Source organism: Phocoena phocoena, chromosome 15, assembly GCF_963924675.1.
Source record: "Phocoena phocoena chromosome 15, mPhoPho1.1, whole genome shotgun sequence".
Lineage (NCBI taxonomy): Eukaryota > Metazoa > Chordata > Mammalia > Artiodactyla > Phocoenidae > Phocoena > Phocoena phocoena.
In genome coordinates, this window is record NC_089233.1 from 41,339,854 (window position 1) to 41,358,609 (window position 18,756).

The window sequence follows — 18,756 nt, forward strand, 5'->3', positions numbered from 1 at the left end:
GTGGTTTTTTTCTTTCAACACGTGAAATATTTTACTTCACTTGCTTCTAACTTGAATGATTTCTGGCTAGAAGTCCAATGTAATACCTATCCTTGAACCTCTATAGTTGTTAATTTTTTCCCTCTGGCTTCTTTTAAGATTTTCCCATTGTTTTTGATTTTTGGTAGTGTCTGTTTGGGCTGCTTCAACAAAGTACTATAGACTGGCTGGCTTATAAACAACAGAAATTTATTTCTCACAGTTCTGGAGGCTGGAAAATCCCAGAACAAGACGTCAGAAGATGGCTGGTACATGGATGGCTGTCTTCTCTCTGTGTTCTCACATGCAGTAAGGGGTAAGGGAGCTCTCTGGGGCCTCTTTTATAAGGTCACCAATTCTACTCCTGAGGGCCCCACCCTTATGACCTAATCACCTCTCTACCCCTACCCCTAAATACCATCACACTGACGGTTAGATTTCAAAATATGAATTCTGGGGGGTGGTGGGGGGACACAAACATTCAGTCTGCAACGTGCAGTTTGAATGTGATATGTCTAGGTGTAGATACTTTGGTATTATCCTCCTGGGTGTTGTCTACACTTCCTGGATCTGTGGTTTGGTATCTGTCATCAACTAAGAAATTTTTCACATATTATAATTATATATTAAAATACATGTTATATAAAAATATCTTTAAGTTATAATTTCAAATATTTCTTCTGTTTCTTTCTCTTTCTTTTCCTTCTAGTATTCCCATTAGGGGTATATAACACTTTATAATTATCCCACAGGTCTTGAATGCTCTGTTCAGTTTTCTTATCATTTTTTCCCTTTGCATTTCAGTTTTGATATTCCTATTGACATGTCTTCAAGCTCACAGTTCCTTTCCTCACCCGTCCAGTTTATTGGTGAACCCATCAAAGGCATTCTTCATTTCTGCTACAGTGTTTTTGATTTCTAGCATTTCCTTTTAATTCTTTCTTGGAGTTTGTATCTCTCTGCTTCCATTACTCATCTCTTCTTGCATGTTGTCCATTTTTTCTATTAGAGCCTTTAGCATATTAATCATAGTTCTTTTAAATTCCTGATTTGATCATTTCAAAATCTTTGCCATATCTGAGTCTGGTTTTGATGCTTGCTCTGTCTCTTCAAACTGTGGGGGTTGTTTTGCCTTTTAGTATGCCTTGTAATTTTTTTGTTGAAAGCTGGACATGATATATCAGGTAAAAGGAACTGAAGTAAATAGGCCCTTAGTGTAAGGCTTTATGTTTGTCTGGCTAGGAGCTAGGCTGTGTTTATGGTTTGCTGAAGTTGTAGATGAAGGTGTCAGAGGCTAAAGCTTCCTTGGATGCCTCCGTTTTTTGACTCCCCTGTTGTGTCTGGGTTTCTCTAGAGACTTCATGGATAAGGTCTCAGATGTGCAGCTCTTTTGGTTGTTTCCTGTTACTATACAAAAGTCTGGCTGATGCCATGGTGAGGTGTGGGGGAGAAGTGCTCCACGGACCTGTCATGAGGTCCCTAACCCTAATCCTAACCCTAACCCTGAAAAGCAGTCCTGTAATCAGTGAGATGGAGCTGTGATAAAAGAATTCATGAAGAAAACTAGACAACAAAAAACCCAACTACAGCAAACAACAAACTAATGAACTTCAAGTACAGCACAGAAAGTACGCCTCTTGTTCTGGGGGCGGTGGGCCTGTGTCCTGCTTACGGAGGAGTTCTCTACACTCCTGACACCCCAGCCTGCCTTGCACAGCTTTGGCCGAGGGTGTGTGCAGCCGCGTGCAGGAGATTTGAAAGGCACATGCGTGTCTGCCGAGGGGTCAGAGAACGGGCATCGTGGGCCCGAAGGCCTTTCCTGCTGAGGTTACTTGGGGCAGAGGATGAGAACTGTCCTACTTTCTGACACAAAGCGGGCTCTTCCACTGGCCACTCAGGATACATTTACACAGGCTGGCTCTGGCCAAAGGAGGAGGATAAGGCAAAAGCAGGAAGATGTATTATCAAAGACCAACTGAGAAAAAGGGAAAACAATGGCAACTTTTGAGGAAAATCAATTGAGAAGGAATTCTTAATAGCCAAATTGTTGTGAAAGATAAAACAGGAGCTATGAGTTAATAATAGGCTATAGATGTTTTTCCATCTGTACTGAGGCTTATCTTATAAATAAATGTTCCTTATTATTCTTTGGCAACTGTTTGTGGGTGACTCAGATAGTCTTTCAAAACTGGACAAAAGGAATAATATAGATCTCTTGTACCCAGGGAATTCCTCAGATTAGGAGTGGCCATGAATTAGAGAAGAAATTTGATTTTGATATAACATCTGCAAATGACAGCTGCCTTTTCACAAAGTTCCCAGTGTCATTCCTCTACTTTAAAAACTCCCAATAACGATAATAATAAATTACCAAAACAGAACATATTGCAGTAATCCACTTAATAACATATTTAGTGAATTCTGGTCATTCAGTATTCTCAGTTATCTTTTCAAAATAGATGATTCTTTACATATTCAAAAACTAACAACTTACTTTCCCTAAGAATGTCCCAAAGTATTTAAAAATGTATGACTTAATCTCAAAAAGGTTATTTGGTTGGGGTTGAGATAAATAAGAAAATTGAACATTTGAAATAAGAGGAAATTTACATAACCATGTTGCAGTCAAACACATTCCCTTTATAATAAAGCCACGTTAGGAAAAGATTTCCTTCCAAACACAGGTGCCAACACTGGCTCCTCTTGGCCTCACATGTGCAGATGCTCTTGTGGCTTCTGGTGCATCAGCCCTAACTAGCATTTTGAGCACTTACTCCAGGGAAAGGTCCTGGGCTAGGTGTCATTCTGGAGACACACACACACACAACAGCTGCTGAGCCTGCAAGGGAGCCAGAAACTACCTCAACGGCAGCTTCAGGGCAACTTGGGGAAAGGATGGGCATCTAGGATCACGAGGACCCAAGGAGGGCCCATCCTCTTTAAAGGGTGCTTAGAATCCCCGGAAGGACTGTAGACACCCTGGTCCCCAACCTGAATGTTACACCTGAGGAAGTTAAGGTCCAAAGACATTAAGAGACTTGCCCAAGACACCCCCCACTGTGGCAGCACAGGAACTGGAACTTTGGGGTCCCCAGCTCCTATCCTATTACTCTCTCCTGCCTGTGCTTCTTAGAAAGGACTGAATCATCACCTGTTTTCCTCCCAGGCCCATAACTACCAAGGCCAAGTAAGGAGAGTCTAGAGGATGTTAACATGTTTTTCATTTACAAAATGGACACTGGTTGGGGTGACAAAGAGGATGCTTTCCCACAGCTTCCTCTTGTCTTAACTGCTCCTGGTCAAGGCTTCTTCTGCTCATCTACCCTTTGGTCAGATAGTCACCAGCCAGTCACTCATGTGCCTGGAGAGAAACATGAGAAAAATGCTAAAACGTACCTTCACGAATTCATACAAGCCAATGTGCTGAGTACCCATAGTGTTTCCAATTACTGGAAGAAGGAAAGTAACACGGGTACCTCCTGCAGTTTGGAGGCTTTATGAATCACTTTTCTGCAGGACAAACTGGGCGCTTTAACAAACCCTGCATATCACTCACGTTCTGCCCCACGTGTACGTCTTCTCTGACTACTGACTTAGTAATACAAGTAGGAAAAACCACAAGTCTGACAACAGCACATTTCTTTTCCGTGACCAAAGGCTACGGTATCCACACTTATGGAGACAGACTTATCTTGAAAGTAACCTAACAATGGTATTACATTGCTCAGCACACTGATTTTTTTTAAATGTATCTTTTAAAAAGTTCAATGAAAAGCTCAAGAAGGGAGCAGACCCTCTCAGATGCCTGCCTGACACGAACACAGCCGTGGTCCTTCGACATACCATTTTGCAAAGGCTGTATTATGAAGAGGAGGCGGATTCTGCCAGGCACATAATTTGTATATTTAAGGGAGGTGTATGGATGAAAAAGCGAAATATGTTAAATTTCAAAGGCCTTGGAAGCAGTGCTGTCTGTGAGCTTGTATTACAAACAGCCTCACATTATTACACAGGCTATTAATGAGGCCCAGTGAATGAAAGTACAATTTGAATATGCATGACTCTATCCAGTGAGCAGGACTTTTGTGTACTGATGAGGTTTGTTTTTTTTTTTTTTCCCTCCTAAAGAAGGATTAAAATTATTCTTAGAGAAGTATGGCTACCCAGAGGCTGGTAAAGTGTACTCAGACCACGAAGTCACACCACGTTCAGATAAAAGATACAGGTCCTCCACAGACAGCTCTGATGCTACCTATCATTTTGGAAACTCGTGCACAGCCTGCCCTCCCGAGAAGGAGCTTCCTCAACTTCAAACAGCTGCGTCATGACAATTTCTAAGCAAAAATACTGATTTTGGTGGCGATCCCTAAAAGTAGGCAAGGTTAAATAAACCTTTCAAGTACAAAGCCTTCCCTTCCGTGGTAAGGCGCTCTGGTTAAAATACTGGGGAATGGGTAAATTATTGCACCAAATGGCTGAGAATTAATCTCTGCTGACTAGCTGTAATCTAACGAGGCGTCTGTGTCCCCGGGAGCCCGCGGCGCGTCCCTGGCGGTATGCGCAGTGTGTCGAGTCTGCGTGGCACCCTTTGTCCCCGCTCCCAGGCGGCCTTTCCCCTCATTGTTCATAATATCCTCATGCATCTGGGACGCGTGGAATGCATTCATACTAACAGACTTACCATTGTTTTCTCTCTGAAGCTTTGTTGAGCAAAGGCTGCATCGTGGTTACTGATAATTATATTGCTTAATTAATCAAGACAAAAAAAATTTGCAAATCATTGCCTGGTTGCCAAGCAGGGAGATAAAAAATGACAACAATACAAGCTGAAGCAATATAACAAAAGTAACAGCTATCTGATCAGAAATTCTTATATAATGAAGCTATTAATGCTAAATCAGTTAATGTTAACATTGCTCCAGGTGTCTCTACTTAGATGCGAACAAAAAGGCTAACATTATGGATATAAAAGGCCAAATGTTGCCATGGATTCTGTAACCTGATAGAGAGGACAGCCTTTTCATTTGATTAGGGAATGCAATTTAAATACCAGGGACCGAAGCCAAACAAACAGACTTTCCCTCCACAAGCCTCTCGCATTCACCCTGGGGTCAGTGGTTGGTGAACAAAAGGTCAGCCACACTTGCCCTGGAAATGTCTGGATTAATTTTATTACATTGTAATGGTTTGTCCTTTAAATGTGGGGATAACACTAAATTTCCAGTTGGCCATTATTCTCTTCTTCCCTTTAGGCTTTTTGAATTGAAATATTAAGAAAACGATTTGCTCGATTCATCTTGTCAGAATTTACAGCCAAATTTATAAAACGTACACATTTTTTAAAGAAACTTGTTTTCATGCATTATAATACCTTTTCAAAAATCACTCTGACACTATGAAGTGAACTCAAATGCCTTTTATGTTCTTAATTTACTATAAAAATAAAAGTGACATTTTTAGGACATTAAATGACATTTTAGAGGGCCGTGTTGAAAATGAACTAATAAAGCCAGTTAATCCATACTAAATATTAAAGAAACACATTCTCCAGTTTTGAAAGCTACAGGATACTGAATTTATTGGTTGTCTAATATTAAAATTTTCAGTTTAATTTTTTAAATTAATGTCCTTCATGGACACACGCAAATGTTATTAGCACTAAGAGCCATTTTCTTATACAAACGTGAACACTTCGCACGCACAGAGACTTGAACCAAAGATAACGCAAATATTTAACACGAAGAACTTTGGCATCTTTGCTCCCTGAATAGAAAAGAGGGTTCCCTTTATGTCAGGCTTCTCACCAGCCAGAGTAGGGGCTTTTCTGAGTTCAGGAGTTGACTAGCACTGTCATTATTTATTCTATTTTCATGGTAGTAACAATGACAAAAAAAATAATAGCAATAATAATAATAAAATTATTATTATTATCATTAACACTTAAGTAGCTTTTCCTCTGGACCAGGCACTGTTTGAAGCACCTTCCATTTCTTAGCTCGTTTAATCCTCACAACTTGAACACTTTAGATTAGGTTATAAATCCCAGGAAATCTTTACCTACTATTTTTAAAGCTTAAAAATAGCGAGTATTTAGAACAGTAACTTTTAGCTCCTGCAGGAGGACAATTTGGAATGGAAATGAAGGTTGTATTTAATATCAAGCTGAAACACACGAAGTCATTTTCTTGAGAATGAGAGACTTAATACACTAAATGTCTAATTAAAAAACTAAAAAAAAAAAACCCCAAAAACTCACCTTGTATTAGTAGTTGCAAATAAAATCAAGTCACTGTTATCAAGCACTGTTAAACCACCACTAAAGGCAGGGCAAAGACAGAAACGGAAGCCAATCCAGGTCCCGGCACTCAGGCCCTGGATGGTTCCGGCTGTTCCCATGATCGATGCCAATGGACCCGGCTGAACTGACGGGTGGCAAGGCACGTCCATTGTTAGAAGCCCCGACATGGGCCGAGCCATGGAGGCCCAGCTCTTTAGGACTTTTCCACGATCCTTCAGGACTGACCCCCGTTAGCAGCGGCAGAGGCAAGGCTGGATCCCGTACCCACAGCTACCCACAAAATGCTAGGTGTGACAAGGGGCTCATTCAACTCTTATTGTTATTAATCAACATGCCCCAAGTTCTAAATGACAATTTCTTTAAATTATAAAATCTTAAAAATTAAAAACATTTAAAAAATGATATGTGTCTTTACATTATAATTTTCAGAGTCTCAGTAATAAAATACAGAATTCTGTGCTCCTGATGAAAGATTCTTTGAAAATCCCAATTCATATTTAATTCCTATTTAGCATGTGTAATTCACATACATGTAAAGTGGCCCCTTTAGCATACTGGTATCACTGTTTTTCAGTAACAGTGAATCATACGGCAAACGCCTGTACGAGCCAGAAGAATAACGCGGTGAAAACGTACCTCGGGTTTCTTCGTTATCGCGATAAAGAACATGTGATTCTTCATGGGGTAGATGATGATTGAAACGTCTCCGAAGGCGGTGGGGATGATCCCCCTGCGGTAGTCCCGGGAGTGTTCAGACCAGATGATGTGGACCTCGTCATTCCCCAAGTGACGGAGCTGCAACGGCAAATTGGCTCCTTATTAATCAGAGCGATAACAGCACTTTAGGAGGGGTCGTGGCTTACAAATTGAATTATTATACACAGAGGCAAAAATAATTCACCACCAAAAAAGGCTACAACACCGATGCCTTCTGTGGGGATTTTAAAAAAGCGCAGGTACACGAAAAAAACACAGCTCGCCCTGCTATGAAACACATTGGAACCGAGAGAGAGGCATGTAAGCATCGCAGGTACAAGACCTTTTCCAGGATTTGTTAAAAATTTAATTTTACTCCTGTAGCAAAGCCTTACGCAGTATGTGGCTGAGCATGTTTCTACACAGTGGACGGTGCGAGACTTTTATTCCGTATTACTGTAGAGCTTCATTAGGCTCTGAATTCAATGGTTAGTAAAGAAAACAGGAGATGAGTGTAAGAGAACAGAAGCCATTATAATACAGTCCTTACCAAAGGCACAAAAACTAGATTTATGACAAACCATTAAGTATGTATAACACTACCTTTGTTAAGAAACTAATGTGTTACTTACATTTCATAAGAGACTAATACCAAGCACTAGTACCTAGCATTTGAAGAGTGCCTTACTGTAGAGAAAGTCTTCACACACACATTTTGTTCAGTCTTTCCACGAACTCTCTGAGGTAGGCCACGTTATCTTTATGTTGTCTGATAAGGAGGGGAGGGGGCTCAGGAAGGCGGGGCACACCCCTGCCACGGTGTAGGAGGCAGGGCGGCCTGGAAGCTGGCTGGGGCTTCTGACCCACCTGGCCTCCACTGCCCATGGCCATCTAAGCTGTAGCCAGGGCAACTGCGCTGTCACAGCTCAACTCCCCCAGCCCTCTCGTGTGTCACTTTATACACAAGAGGTCTCGTGGTCCAAAAACAAGTCTGAGACTCCTGGCCTCTCGAGAAGGGCTTCCCATGCCTCCAAGGAAGGGAACCTGTGAGCATCCCTCAGGGCCCAGCTGGGTCCAATGCAAGAACACCCTCGACAAAGCTCCGGCACAGTGACTGCGTGTCCCAGGCTGGAGAAAGTGCAGGTGAGGTCATCTGGGCAGGCCTGGCAGTGTGACTCAAGCAAACTCGATTGTAAAGGTTAAAATGCTGGCTGAAATTGAAGTCCTAAACCCACAGAGGCTGACTGGTGAAGGCCCTTGGACGCCTCCTAAGGATGTGAGGTCCCGGCCCTGCACACACTGCAGAAGGAGGCCATCTACCACCATGACAGTGTGTCCTGCTTCCTAGCTTATTTAACAGGTGAATCCTAAAAGTGACTAAATTCGGAGGCACTTTAGTACAGCAGAGATGTTATGTCAAAGCTAATGCTTTGGTTTTGTCTTAAAGTATAAAAAAGGATGCTCTGAAGTACTATGTATTTAAAACACTTTAATATAAATACAATTTCTTTATAGACTCTCTGACCACAAAGGGAAAACCTGAGATCACCCCAATAGGCCTCCTTTCTGTTTACAAGGTCACAAAGGAGGCTGGTTTGCTGCAATGCCTGCTTCTCCCTCCCTCTGTCACACCTCTGGGGACCACTGTACCTCTGCACCTACGGTGAGGTGCGAGCTCAGGTGGCTCCTAGGTGAGGCGCTCTATTCAGCTGAGTCTGAACCTGGGCTCTGCGACACATGCCACTGCGGGCGTTGAGCATGAGGCACGGCAGTGCAGAAAACTTCAACGGCGTCTACAGCTTTCTAAATGCAAAATCACCCAGTACATGTCTTGTTCCTTCTCCTCCTCTCTTACATACAAACACTAAAAGGGTCGCAGGCAAAAGGTGTACCAACCCGTTACATAAATAGTTAAAAAAGAAGACCCCAGATTTTCACAGTAACACTAGGCATCTATCTCTCTCTTTCTCTGTTTCCATTTTTCTTTCTTTTTCCTTTTCAATAAAGCATGCAAGGAGTTCACAACGCACTCCTGAAATTCAATCCTTTTGGAGTCAAACACGTGGTAGCAGCTTACCAGCAGCACAATAAAGGCATGTTTTTGAGGGAAATAGGAGTAGTTTCAGATGGAAACTTTGGGAGGAATTTAGAGCAGCAGAAGGGGACTGTGAGAGCCGGGGCCGCCCCAGGGTGCAAACCCACCCTCCTCGCCCCGCAGAGAGAGCCAACCTCCTGGGTAGTTTTGTGCCCCTTGATGCAGGGCTGGCATGAACTTCTGAATGGGACCAACACACCTACGGAACAGCCTTCCTGTGTGGCTGTCCCGCCACAGGCCAGCACCCCAGAACCTGGGACAGCTCCCCGGCCAGACGTGTAAGTTGCAAGGCATTAGCTCTGAGGTAATACGGTGACTATTGAAATGTTGCAGTTACCCTCCCTTTTCTAAATTAGGTAACTCAATTACATAACCCAATGAAGTCTCTCCCAATTCTGTTTGCAACTATATCCTCAGGACGGGGGGCAAGGGAGGACGTTATCACAGGAATGGGCCCACCCTCCCAGTGTGGTGATTCTGCAGGTGGTGATAACACGAGATTCATCATCTGAAAGCTGCTTTCAGGGTCACGTGCCTCAGACCTCCGCACGAGTCAGTTTAATTAGGCAACGCACAGAACTAAGAGCTGAGGCCACGGACCGGTCGGTCGTTGAGCAAAGAGCAAGGACACACCCTCTTCTGCCCACGACAAGAACACAGGCAGGTAAAACAAGTAAGATCAACCCGGCCAAAGTGTCAACCACGTCAGAACACACGGAAATACTCTGGAAGCTTCCAAGTGTCACTCGATTTAAAGGGGGTTTCATCACGGAGACGTTGTTTTGTGAGTTTTGGAGAATTCTGACGACAGGCCCTCAAGTGAGAAACCCGTGCACACAAGTCACGTTGACCAGAGTCGTGTGTCATCTGGACGCAGCCGTCCTTCATGCCAGCTACTACTTCAAACGCACAAGAGGCTCGGAACGAGCGCCCAGGGCTTAAGCCTTAAGAGATCAGCTCGTGTGCTGCCACTTCTCATCCTGACAGAGTTTTGCAGTCCCTCTGCCCGGGCCTTTCTGCCCATCGCTGCCAGGCGGCGCGCACTGTGACACTGGCCCTGGGACACACCTAATGGGCTGACCTCCTTTCCCGACTAATTGCATTACGGCGCCAGCTGGCTCCAGAAGGAGTCGTCTGTGTGATTGAAGAATTCCTGCTCCTCAGTGGGCCCGGCTGCTACTTTGAACTAAGTAACAGGCAGGCCTGACATCCCCATTGTTCAGCTGACAGTGTGCCCATCCTAAAATCTAAGTTTTATTTGTAAATTAACCAAGAAACTTCCTGCCAGAACAGTGCTGCCCGCAGTCTGATAATGTGGGCCTTTCATCCCATCCACTCACACTGTATCACTGCCAATTTGTTTTTTATGTGGCCGGGCAGCCTGGGGCTATAAAAGCCTTGTAAGACATAAGTGCAATTATAGTCCTGGAGTCAAATGAATTGGACAAATCCAATAGCACAGCTCTGTCCCCACTCTGCAAACCCCTACAGCAGTTAGATTAGCTGTGAAAAATCTAATCTAGCTGGAGCTAACAAATTTCTGCAGTGAAGGATCAAAAGTTCAGTATGGGGTTACAACCAGATTGCAGGGTTGAAAAAGTGCCCCCATGATGGGGGCAGGGGAGAGCATGCATCACTTTAGAATTTTGCAGCTCATTTTTAAGCTGTTAGGGGCAATTTAGTCAGAATAAGTCAAGGAACTGTGGGGCTGCTTTTCCTGTGACTGATTTTTAGTTGAGCTGTGACACGTCCTGACAGAGAGAATTTGTCACTAATGATGCTAAGTCTTGGAGCTGCAAAAGATATCAGCTGCGTTTTGATTATGACAGTAGGGAACCTTACAACCTGGCCAAGCCCTGAAAAAGTATTCATAACATGGTGTTTTATCAAGAAAACACTGTCTTTTCTCAAAAAAAAAAAAAAAAAAAGACAATCCTACTCAGGAAATAATTTTTAAAATATGAAGCTGTCTTTTAACAAAATAGTTTTCAGTCATATGAAAATCAGAGAATATGGTGACACATTTGCAGAGTAGCAGTGATTTACAAGGTACAGCCAATAAAAAGGAGGTGTGAGTCTTGCCTAGGGTCTTGGTAATCTGAGGTGGCATCCCTGTGGGCAGAGTCCCCTTCGCTAAGAACACCGCCGCCACCAAAACCTAAGATGTGGAGGCAGCTCCCCAGGCCCTCGGGAGCCAGCACGTGGCCACCGAGTGAAAGCCTGTCATGCTCTGTCCATCCGATACCCTTGGTCGCTGTGACAGGGATCTGCTCATGCTGTGACCCAACTTCTCAGATCCCACTAGCTCCGCTGCCCACTGTGTACATGGTCCAGACGTCCGTGGCTGCAGTGATGAAAGAGCAAAACCACGGAGGAGAGAAATGAGGCAGGTGCAGTGAGGCCCTCTGGCCAGTATCAATCACCTGCCTAACAGGCCAGGAGGAAAGAGTCCATCAGACTGGTCAGCAACAACGGGGGCTGACGGGAAGGGATGCTACCAGCACCACGCTCAGCCATTTCACAGGCATTGTTCACCTACTGCCCAGCAACCCTGGGACGTGGGCTGTGTTTTTAATCTCATTTAATAGATCGGAAAACTGAGGCACAGGCTGGTGAGGTACCTTGAGACACGCTTGAACCCTGGCTACAGCCACCATGCTAGACGCCCCCGCCCCCCCGCCCCCCCGCCCCCCTGCCATCGCCCATCAGGCATGGGAATGGTCTGTTTTCCACCCACCAGTTACTGCCCTAGGTTCCTGGCATCGTTGCAGGAAGAGAGTGGGTGTGAGGTAGGGATTCCGGGCTCTGCCCCCCACCAGCAGGCGAGGCCCAGATGTTCTCATCTGCAAACAGAGACGTGGGTCAGATTCCTAGGCTTTCTCCCCAGAGTAAAAAGTCCTCTTCTCTTAGGATGTCCCTCACTTCCTGCAAGTTACCTGAGGTGGACATCCTGCAGGTTAGAAAGCATAGGGGGAACCCTGCAGAGCTTTCTCAGAGGTGGAGGAGGTTTCCTTTGAACTCTGGAGAACAAGAGGTGGGAGCCCGAGAGGAGGGCAGCCAGGCAGCAGCGCACCTGCGCTTGCCATTTTGACAGTCGTTTGCTAAGCTGCCCCCCAGCAGCTCTGGTTGGGGGGCGCCTGCTTTCTCTGACCCCATCAGTACAGGGTCCTTACGTCAGATGACCTTGGCCAACCCGAGAGGTTGACAGCATCATTTTCTCTCAGTTAATAGTCATGTGAGAGAAGATCCAAAGTTAACAACATTTAAGACCTTTCCTTTTCCTAAATCTTAATCTCAGGATTTAAGACTTAAACGACTGATTGCTTTTCATGCATTTCTTTACCTAGTTTGTGCCAAGCTGGATATTTCAGACTCATGACAAGTGTAGCTTGAGGAGAGCGACCCCAAGGTCACATCCAAAGGAAACCAGTCTCCATGTACATCAGGCCATGGCCTTCACTCTGTCCCAGGTGTGCCTCACCTACAAACCGGGGCCCCCAAGCATGGTCCCCAAGGAGGCCCTTTACCTTTTTGGTGAGCGAATCATCTGAGTCTGATGGCATCCGAGTTGAAACGTGGAAAATCACTTCCACGGTCGAGGTAGCATAGTAGGGGGCAGTCTGGCCCGTGCTGCCGTTGCGTTGAAGTCCGCCCATGAACCCGCAGTGGGTTGAGAGGTCCACCTGACACAGGCACGAGGGAAAGAAGTGGAGGTCAAACGGGAGCCGTTCTTATTCACTTAGCAGGAATGCAGAGTTTTTAAAAAATCTAAGTATGTTCATTTTTATAGTTTTCTGATTATAAGCAAACGTAACACAAAGTTAGATGACATTGGGCTTCCCTGGTGGTGCAGTGGTTGGGGGTCCGCCTGCCAATGCAGGGGACGTGGGTTTGTGCCCCGGTCTGGGAGGATCCCACGTGCCGTGGAGCGGCTGGGCCCATGGGCCATGGCCACTGGGCCTGCGTGTCCGGAGTCTGTGCTCCGCAACGGGAGAGGCCACAACAGTGACAGGCCCGCGTACTGCAAAAAAAAAAAAAACCCAAAACAAAAGAAAACAAAAAAAAGTTTGGTGCATATTTCTCCAACTTTATCCCCTCCTATACATAAATATGTATATATGTATAGACACACACGGAGCTCCCCTATTGCTGGATTTGTGGGATTTTCTGCTTTCTCAAACCAGAAGGAGCATTCAAAGCAGTGTTTCAGGTCAAGGGGTACAAAAGTTTCCAAACTTAACAGCCATTCCTAAACTGCCTTTCAAAAGGGTTGTTCCAATTTATACCACTGCCAAAAGTCTCTGAGTTATAATTCTTTTTCAAGCTATGTGTGAATGTTCACTTAGTCAGTGCTTAGATTCCATTTTGGTATTTTCTTTTTTTGTTTTTTTACTTTTCATAAACTACTATTCTTTCAGTAAAGCACCTGTGGTAACACAATTGGAAAAAGAAAAAGAAATGGAAGAATTTCTTCTGTGCTAAAGACAATCAATACATACACTGAATTAATGGTCTAATCTTTTCTTAAAACTCTAGTTAAGAAATGTACGGTTGGGCTTCCCTGGTGGCGCAGTGGTTGAGAGTCCGCCTGCCGATGCAGGGGACACGGGTTCGTGCCCCGGTCCAGAAAGATCCCACATGCCGCGGAGCAGCTGGGCCCGTGAGCCACGGCCGTTGAGCCTGTGCGTCCGGAGCCTGTGCTCCTCAACGGGAGAGGCCACAACAGTGAGAGGCCCACATACCGCAAAAAAAAAACACCCCAAAACAAAAAACAAACAAAAAAGAAATGTACGGTTTAAAAATGTTGGTTAGGACTTCCCTGGTGGCGCAGTGGTTAAGAATCCACCTGTCAATGCAGGGGACACGGGTTCGAGTCCTGGTCCGGGAAGATCCCACATGCTGTGGAGCAACTAAGCCCGTGTGCCACAACTACTGAAGCCCGTGCGACTAGAGTCCGTGCTCCGCAACAAGAGAAGCCACTGCAATGAGAAGCTCGCACACTACGACGAAGAGTAGCCCCCGCTCGCCGCAACTAGAGAAAGCCCGCGCGCAGCAACGAAGACCCAAGGCAACGAAAGATAAAAATAATTAACTAATTAAAAAAAATGTTGGTTAAATAGTAAGTATATTCTATGACAAGAAGTCATCTTATTGGTAAGAAGAACAGTTTACTGAAAGTTCAGCAACTCTTTTAGACTAAAACCGACTTGACATTTCAGAAAGTATATGGTCTTGACCTTGAAGTACCCTTACCCTGTCCCCACCTCCACATCGGTCCCTTCACTAACACTCAGCTCTCAGAGGTAAGTCTCGCTTAGGCACCCAGAGAGTTTCCCACAACACAGATCACCAAGAAACCAAAACAAAAGTAAGAAAAAGTAAGAAAATTATTTCAGATATGCTGATTTCCATTTTAACTACTCTGAATTCTTTTAGATTCTGGGAATATGTTCTGGAGACAGATATATGTGTGTGTATGTGTATAAATGTATAGATGTCTTTTGGTCAGAGTATGACTTAGTAAAGAGAAAACAAAATTTTAAAATACCAACCATCCTGGGATCTACCTTAGGGCAACAGGTTGAGAGCTAAACCATCATGGCTACCGTCAAGTCAACTTTTAACTTCATCCAACTCTTCTTCATTTTTCACCATTGATTTCTTTTCCAGCCTCCATGTAGGGACAAAAGCCATTGCTTCCCTGCCCACTGTCCTCTCTTACTACACACTGTCTATGGCTGGGAGAGCCGACCTGACTATTCAGTTCTGATGAAAAGCAAATGAAATCATATTAAGAAGAAAGTTAAGGGGAAACAAAAGTTTGTGTATAAAGTACAAAAATAACTGATAGAAGATGTCAAATTCGATATATTCTTCAACTCCAGAACTCTACCCATGCTATATTTGAATGTAAAAACATACGTAAAAATTTAGACCATCAATGACCAGTTTACATACATCCTTAAAAAGTGCTGATCGATAAACGCCTCCTGAATGAAATGAATTACCTCCCATCCCAGTCCAGCAACAAAGTCTTCGTACGCTCGGCTTCCTCTTTCATTGGAAAGGATCGAGCACTTGTCTTCTTGGCCGTCAGCAACGTAAAACACGGCGATTTTGTGCGTTTCACGGCTGTAAATTTTTAGATTTAAAGGAGTTAGAATACTTACATACAAAGTTTTGTTTTACTGCTGCCACCTATGCTTCTACTACACAGCTTACACCTGCTGAGAACTTACAAGGGGTCAGGCACTGTTCCAAGAAGGCTCAACACACGTCTCATCTATCCTTGCAGATGCCCTAATGAGACAGGTCTTATCATCACCTCCTCATGGACACGGTGGAAAGGAGGCACAGAAAGTGACAGAAAAGCACTTGTAGCAAGCAGGACACCGGGAGCTGAGACAGGGCAGCCTGGGCTCCTAAGACCACTCTCTCACAGGTACGATGTACGAACAGCATGTAAGAGCACATGGCTTGACAAATTCTCTCCAACTTCGGTAAAAACATACCTCTGAAAGCATTTCAGATAGATATCAGTTGTGAACAGATCCTTGTGACCACACATACTTCACTTCCCACACTCTGAGATAAGGAAACCGGGGAGCTCCCTGATCGGAACTGTAAAATTGGCCGAGACTTTGTGAGAAATGGAAACTACTTCTTCAAAGCAGAACACACTTAGGTACTTTCTCTGTGAGAGGTGGCACCCGCAGGGTGGACAGCTGTCCAGGGAAACTTCTTTGGACATATAAACTGTTCGTCCACTTCCTCCATGATGGATTTGGGGCACTTTGCTGTTAAATCAGGTAAATGTGACACCACTCTGAGGAAAGCAGCCCTGCTTCTTAACCTTTTGTGCATCTAGCATAGTCCTTGGTGCACAGAAGTTGCTCAGTTAAAACTCTGTTGAAGTGACCAGAGATACGATGATATATTTGAACATGTCAATAACCATTTCTATAAACTATACCCTGGAGTAAAGTGTCAAAGTCACTAGACCTACACCAAGTGATCTGGAGACAGTTCAGAGGCAAAGACACCGCTCTTATTGGACCAGAGCTTTCATCAAGAACCATTCCGCAGCTCCATCACCCAAGACCTTGACTCCAGTTCTCTACGTTCTAAAATTTTAGATTATCATTTCCAGAGCAGTTCCACTCTTCTCCTGATTTCTACCACACACTTTGAAAAAATCTCATAGGAAAAACTACCAAGCACTTAAACAACATGGAAATGTTTCTGTTGCCTTATCGTTCAATACCTCAACATTATAATCCGATTAGACATCGATAGTGGTGGAATCTGGGCTCTGTATTTTAACATATTCTCCAATATCTCCTTCTGCAGGAATGTTATTTTTCTACTGAATTAGCAGAATGAATTGGAACTCAACTGGAAAGTCATAAAAATAAATCAAGGAGGAGAGTACGCTCCTTTTATTTGTCTAGATAGCTTATTCATGTCCCTCCATAATTTACATGAAATTACCATACTTAGAGGAGAAATTAGAAAATATAGAAAGGAAAAAGAAGAATTAAAAAAAAACACTAATGGGCTTCCCTGGTGGCGCAGTGGTTGAGAGTCCGTCTGCCGATGCATGGGACACGGGTTCGTGACCCGGTCCGGGAAGATCCCACATGCCGTGGAGTGGCTGGGCCCGTGAGCCACGGCCGCTGAGCCTGTGCGTCCGGAGCCTGTGCTCCACAACGGGAGAGGCCACAGCAGTGAGAGGCCCGTGTACCGCAAAAAACAAAACAAAACAAAAAACCACCAAAAATACAAACCCACTAATGTTCTTTGCTTCTATGTTGAAATCACAATTGTTACTACTTCAGAATGCATTTTTGCATACAAAATGAGAAGCTACTACCTTGTGTTCTACCACTAATTTTTTCACTTAAAATATCTGTGAACACTTTTTTTAATTGTATAAAATATACATAACCGAAAAGTCACCATTTAAACCATGTTGGAGTGTGAACATTTCTATACCGTGTGCTTGTATAACAAAGTTACTAATAATGGTTGTGTAACATGCCATTATATTAATATTCCATATCCTCAGTCCTTGCTATTGGACATTTAGGTTGCTTCCATTTGAAAGACGTTTTCACATTATCTTTGGTATGTCCTTAAAATAAATTCATGGACATGGAGCCTCGGTCACTGTCCACTTTTAAGGCTTTTGAAGTGTACTGTCCTGCTGCCAGTGGGGAAGGTGGGTGTCCTGAAGGCCCTGACGGACACGCTGGTGGGGTGCTGCTCTCAGGGGAACAGATGTAGGGGGTGATGGATGCTAGTGGGCGGTGCTGTAGCAGAGACCTTGTGCTCTCAGCCTGTCAGAAAGCTTGTCCTCAGGCACGTGGAGCCCAAAACTGTGACATCGTTTCCTTCCAGACTGCAGGCAGGGCTGGCCAGCAGTCTGGACTCTGACTAGCTTATTCTAAGAGCTGTAATCATGTGGGGGCTTGGATGGTAAGAGAGGTCATAACCTGTGAACTAAAAGACAGTCTCTTTCAACAAATGGAGAGAAAAGGAGAGTCACTCAATTCCTCTCTGCAGCTCTGTCTATATATTTAAAAGTCCTCAGCATTTAATTTTTCTCTAGTCTATACACTTGACATACATAAAACAATCTCAGGTTTATCTGAAATGATTTGTTGTCCTTAAAGTCCAAGCTTTTTACGTTGTAGCTGCTTACAGGTCCTCACCAACTCAATGTGGAGCAGAGAGAGCTCGGCCCGGTGACTGTGTGACTGATGGAGGTGTGAGCAAAGGTGACCTTTAGCTGTAAACACTCATCAAATTTCACAGCCTCCAAAATGTTAGCGCCGCGGAGAGCCTGGGAGGATGCAGACGCTGTGTCTGGCCTTATTAGAGCCAGGCTTTTGCAATGACAATTAGCAACATCAACAGCACTTCATATCCACGAGCGGCAGGGCCAGTGCTCGAAGGAGCAGGTAATTCAGGGGCACGCGTACAGAAAAGCAACCATTTCCTCTTCCTCATTAGAACGCAGTTTTCTTTCTTATTAAGAATAGACCAGAATCGCTCAGTTTCCTTGTGCTGTCACATTAAAAAGCCAAACAAAGAAACACGACTGTAACTTGCACTTTACCAGGCGGTGGCAAGAGGTGTTAATGTTGAAAAGGGGAGCCTTCTTTAACTTGCATGTACGTTCATCACACCATTTACAGCTTTGCTAACTTCACAGTATACAAATCGTAGCTGTGAGGTGGTCTCTCCTTTTCCTAAGAACATGCTAAGCAGAAACTCTGCCTTGACAGCAGGGAAATAAATTGACGCCAGAAATAAACGGAAACATCTTGACTGGAAGTTGAGGGCCGAGGTTACGTTCTTACCTGCTAACTTACTGGTACGCGGGATCTCAGAGCTAAAGAGCCCTCAACTTATTTCTGGGGTTTTTTTTTTTCTAAAAAGAACCTTGAAAACACCCTTTACCATAAAGTAAGTGGACACCTTTTTAGATGTTGAGAAGACACTCAATCCAGGAGTTGGGGTTTTAGGTGAAGGTTAATCGGGGGGGGGGGGGGGGGCGGGAGGACTTGCCAATCAGCTCTCCAAAGCCGTATTATACTGCAACAGCCCTGCCAGGGAGCTACTTTGACTGTACCTCATGCAACTA

General features: G+C 44.3%; 1 protein-coding gene across 1 annotated transcript in view; it reads right to left on the minus strand.

The window, feature by feature from the left end:
- RALGAPA2 (Ral GTPase activating protein catalytic subunit alpha 2) overlaps positions 1-18,756 on the minus strand; it is a 207,574-nt gene that overhangs the window by 11,651 nt on the left and 177,167 nt on the right. The window contains exons 34-36 of the mRNA XM_065893630.1: positions 15,116-15,239; positions 12,635-12,790; positions 6,953-7,111 (exon numbers count right to left, since the gene is read on the minus strand). Of these exons, the coding sequence (XP_065749702.1) occupies positions 6,953-7,111; positions 12,635-12,790; positions 15,116-15,239 (439 nt within the window). The remainder of the gene's footprint in view (positions 1-6,952; positions 7,112-12,634; positions 12,791-15,115; positions 15,240-18,756) is intronic.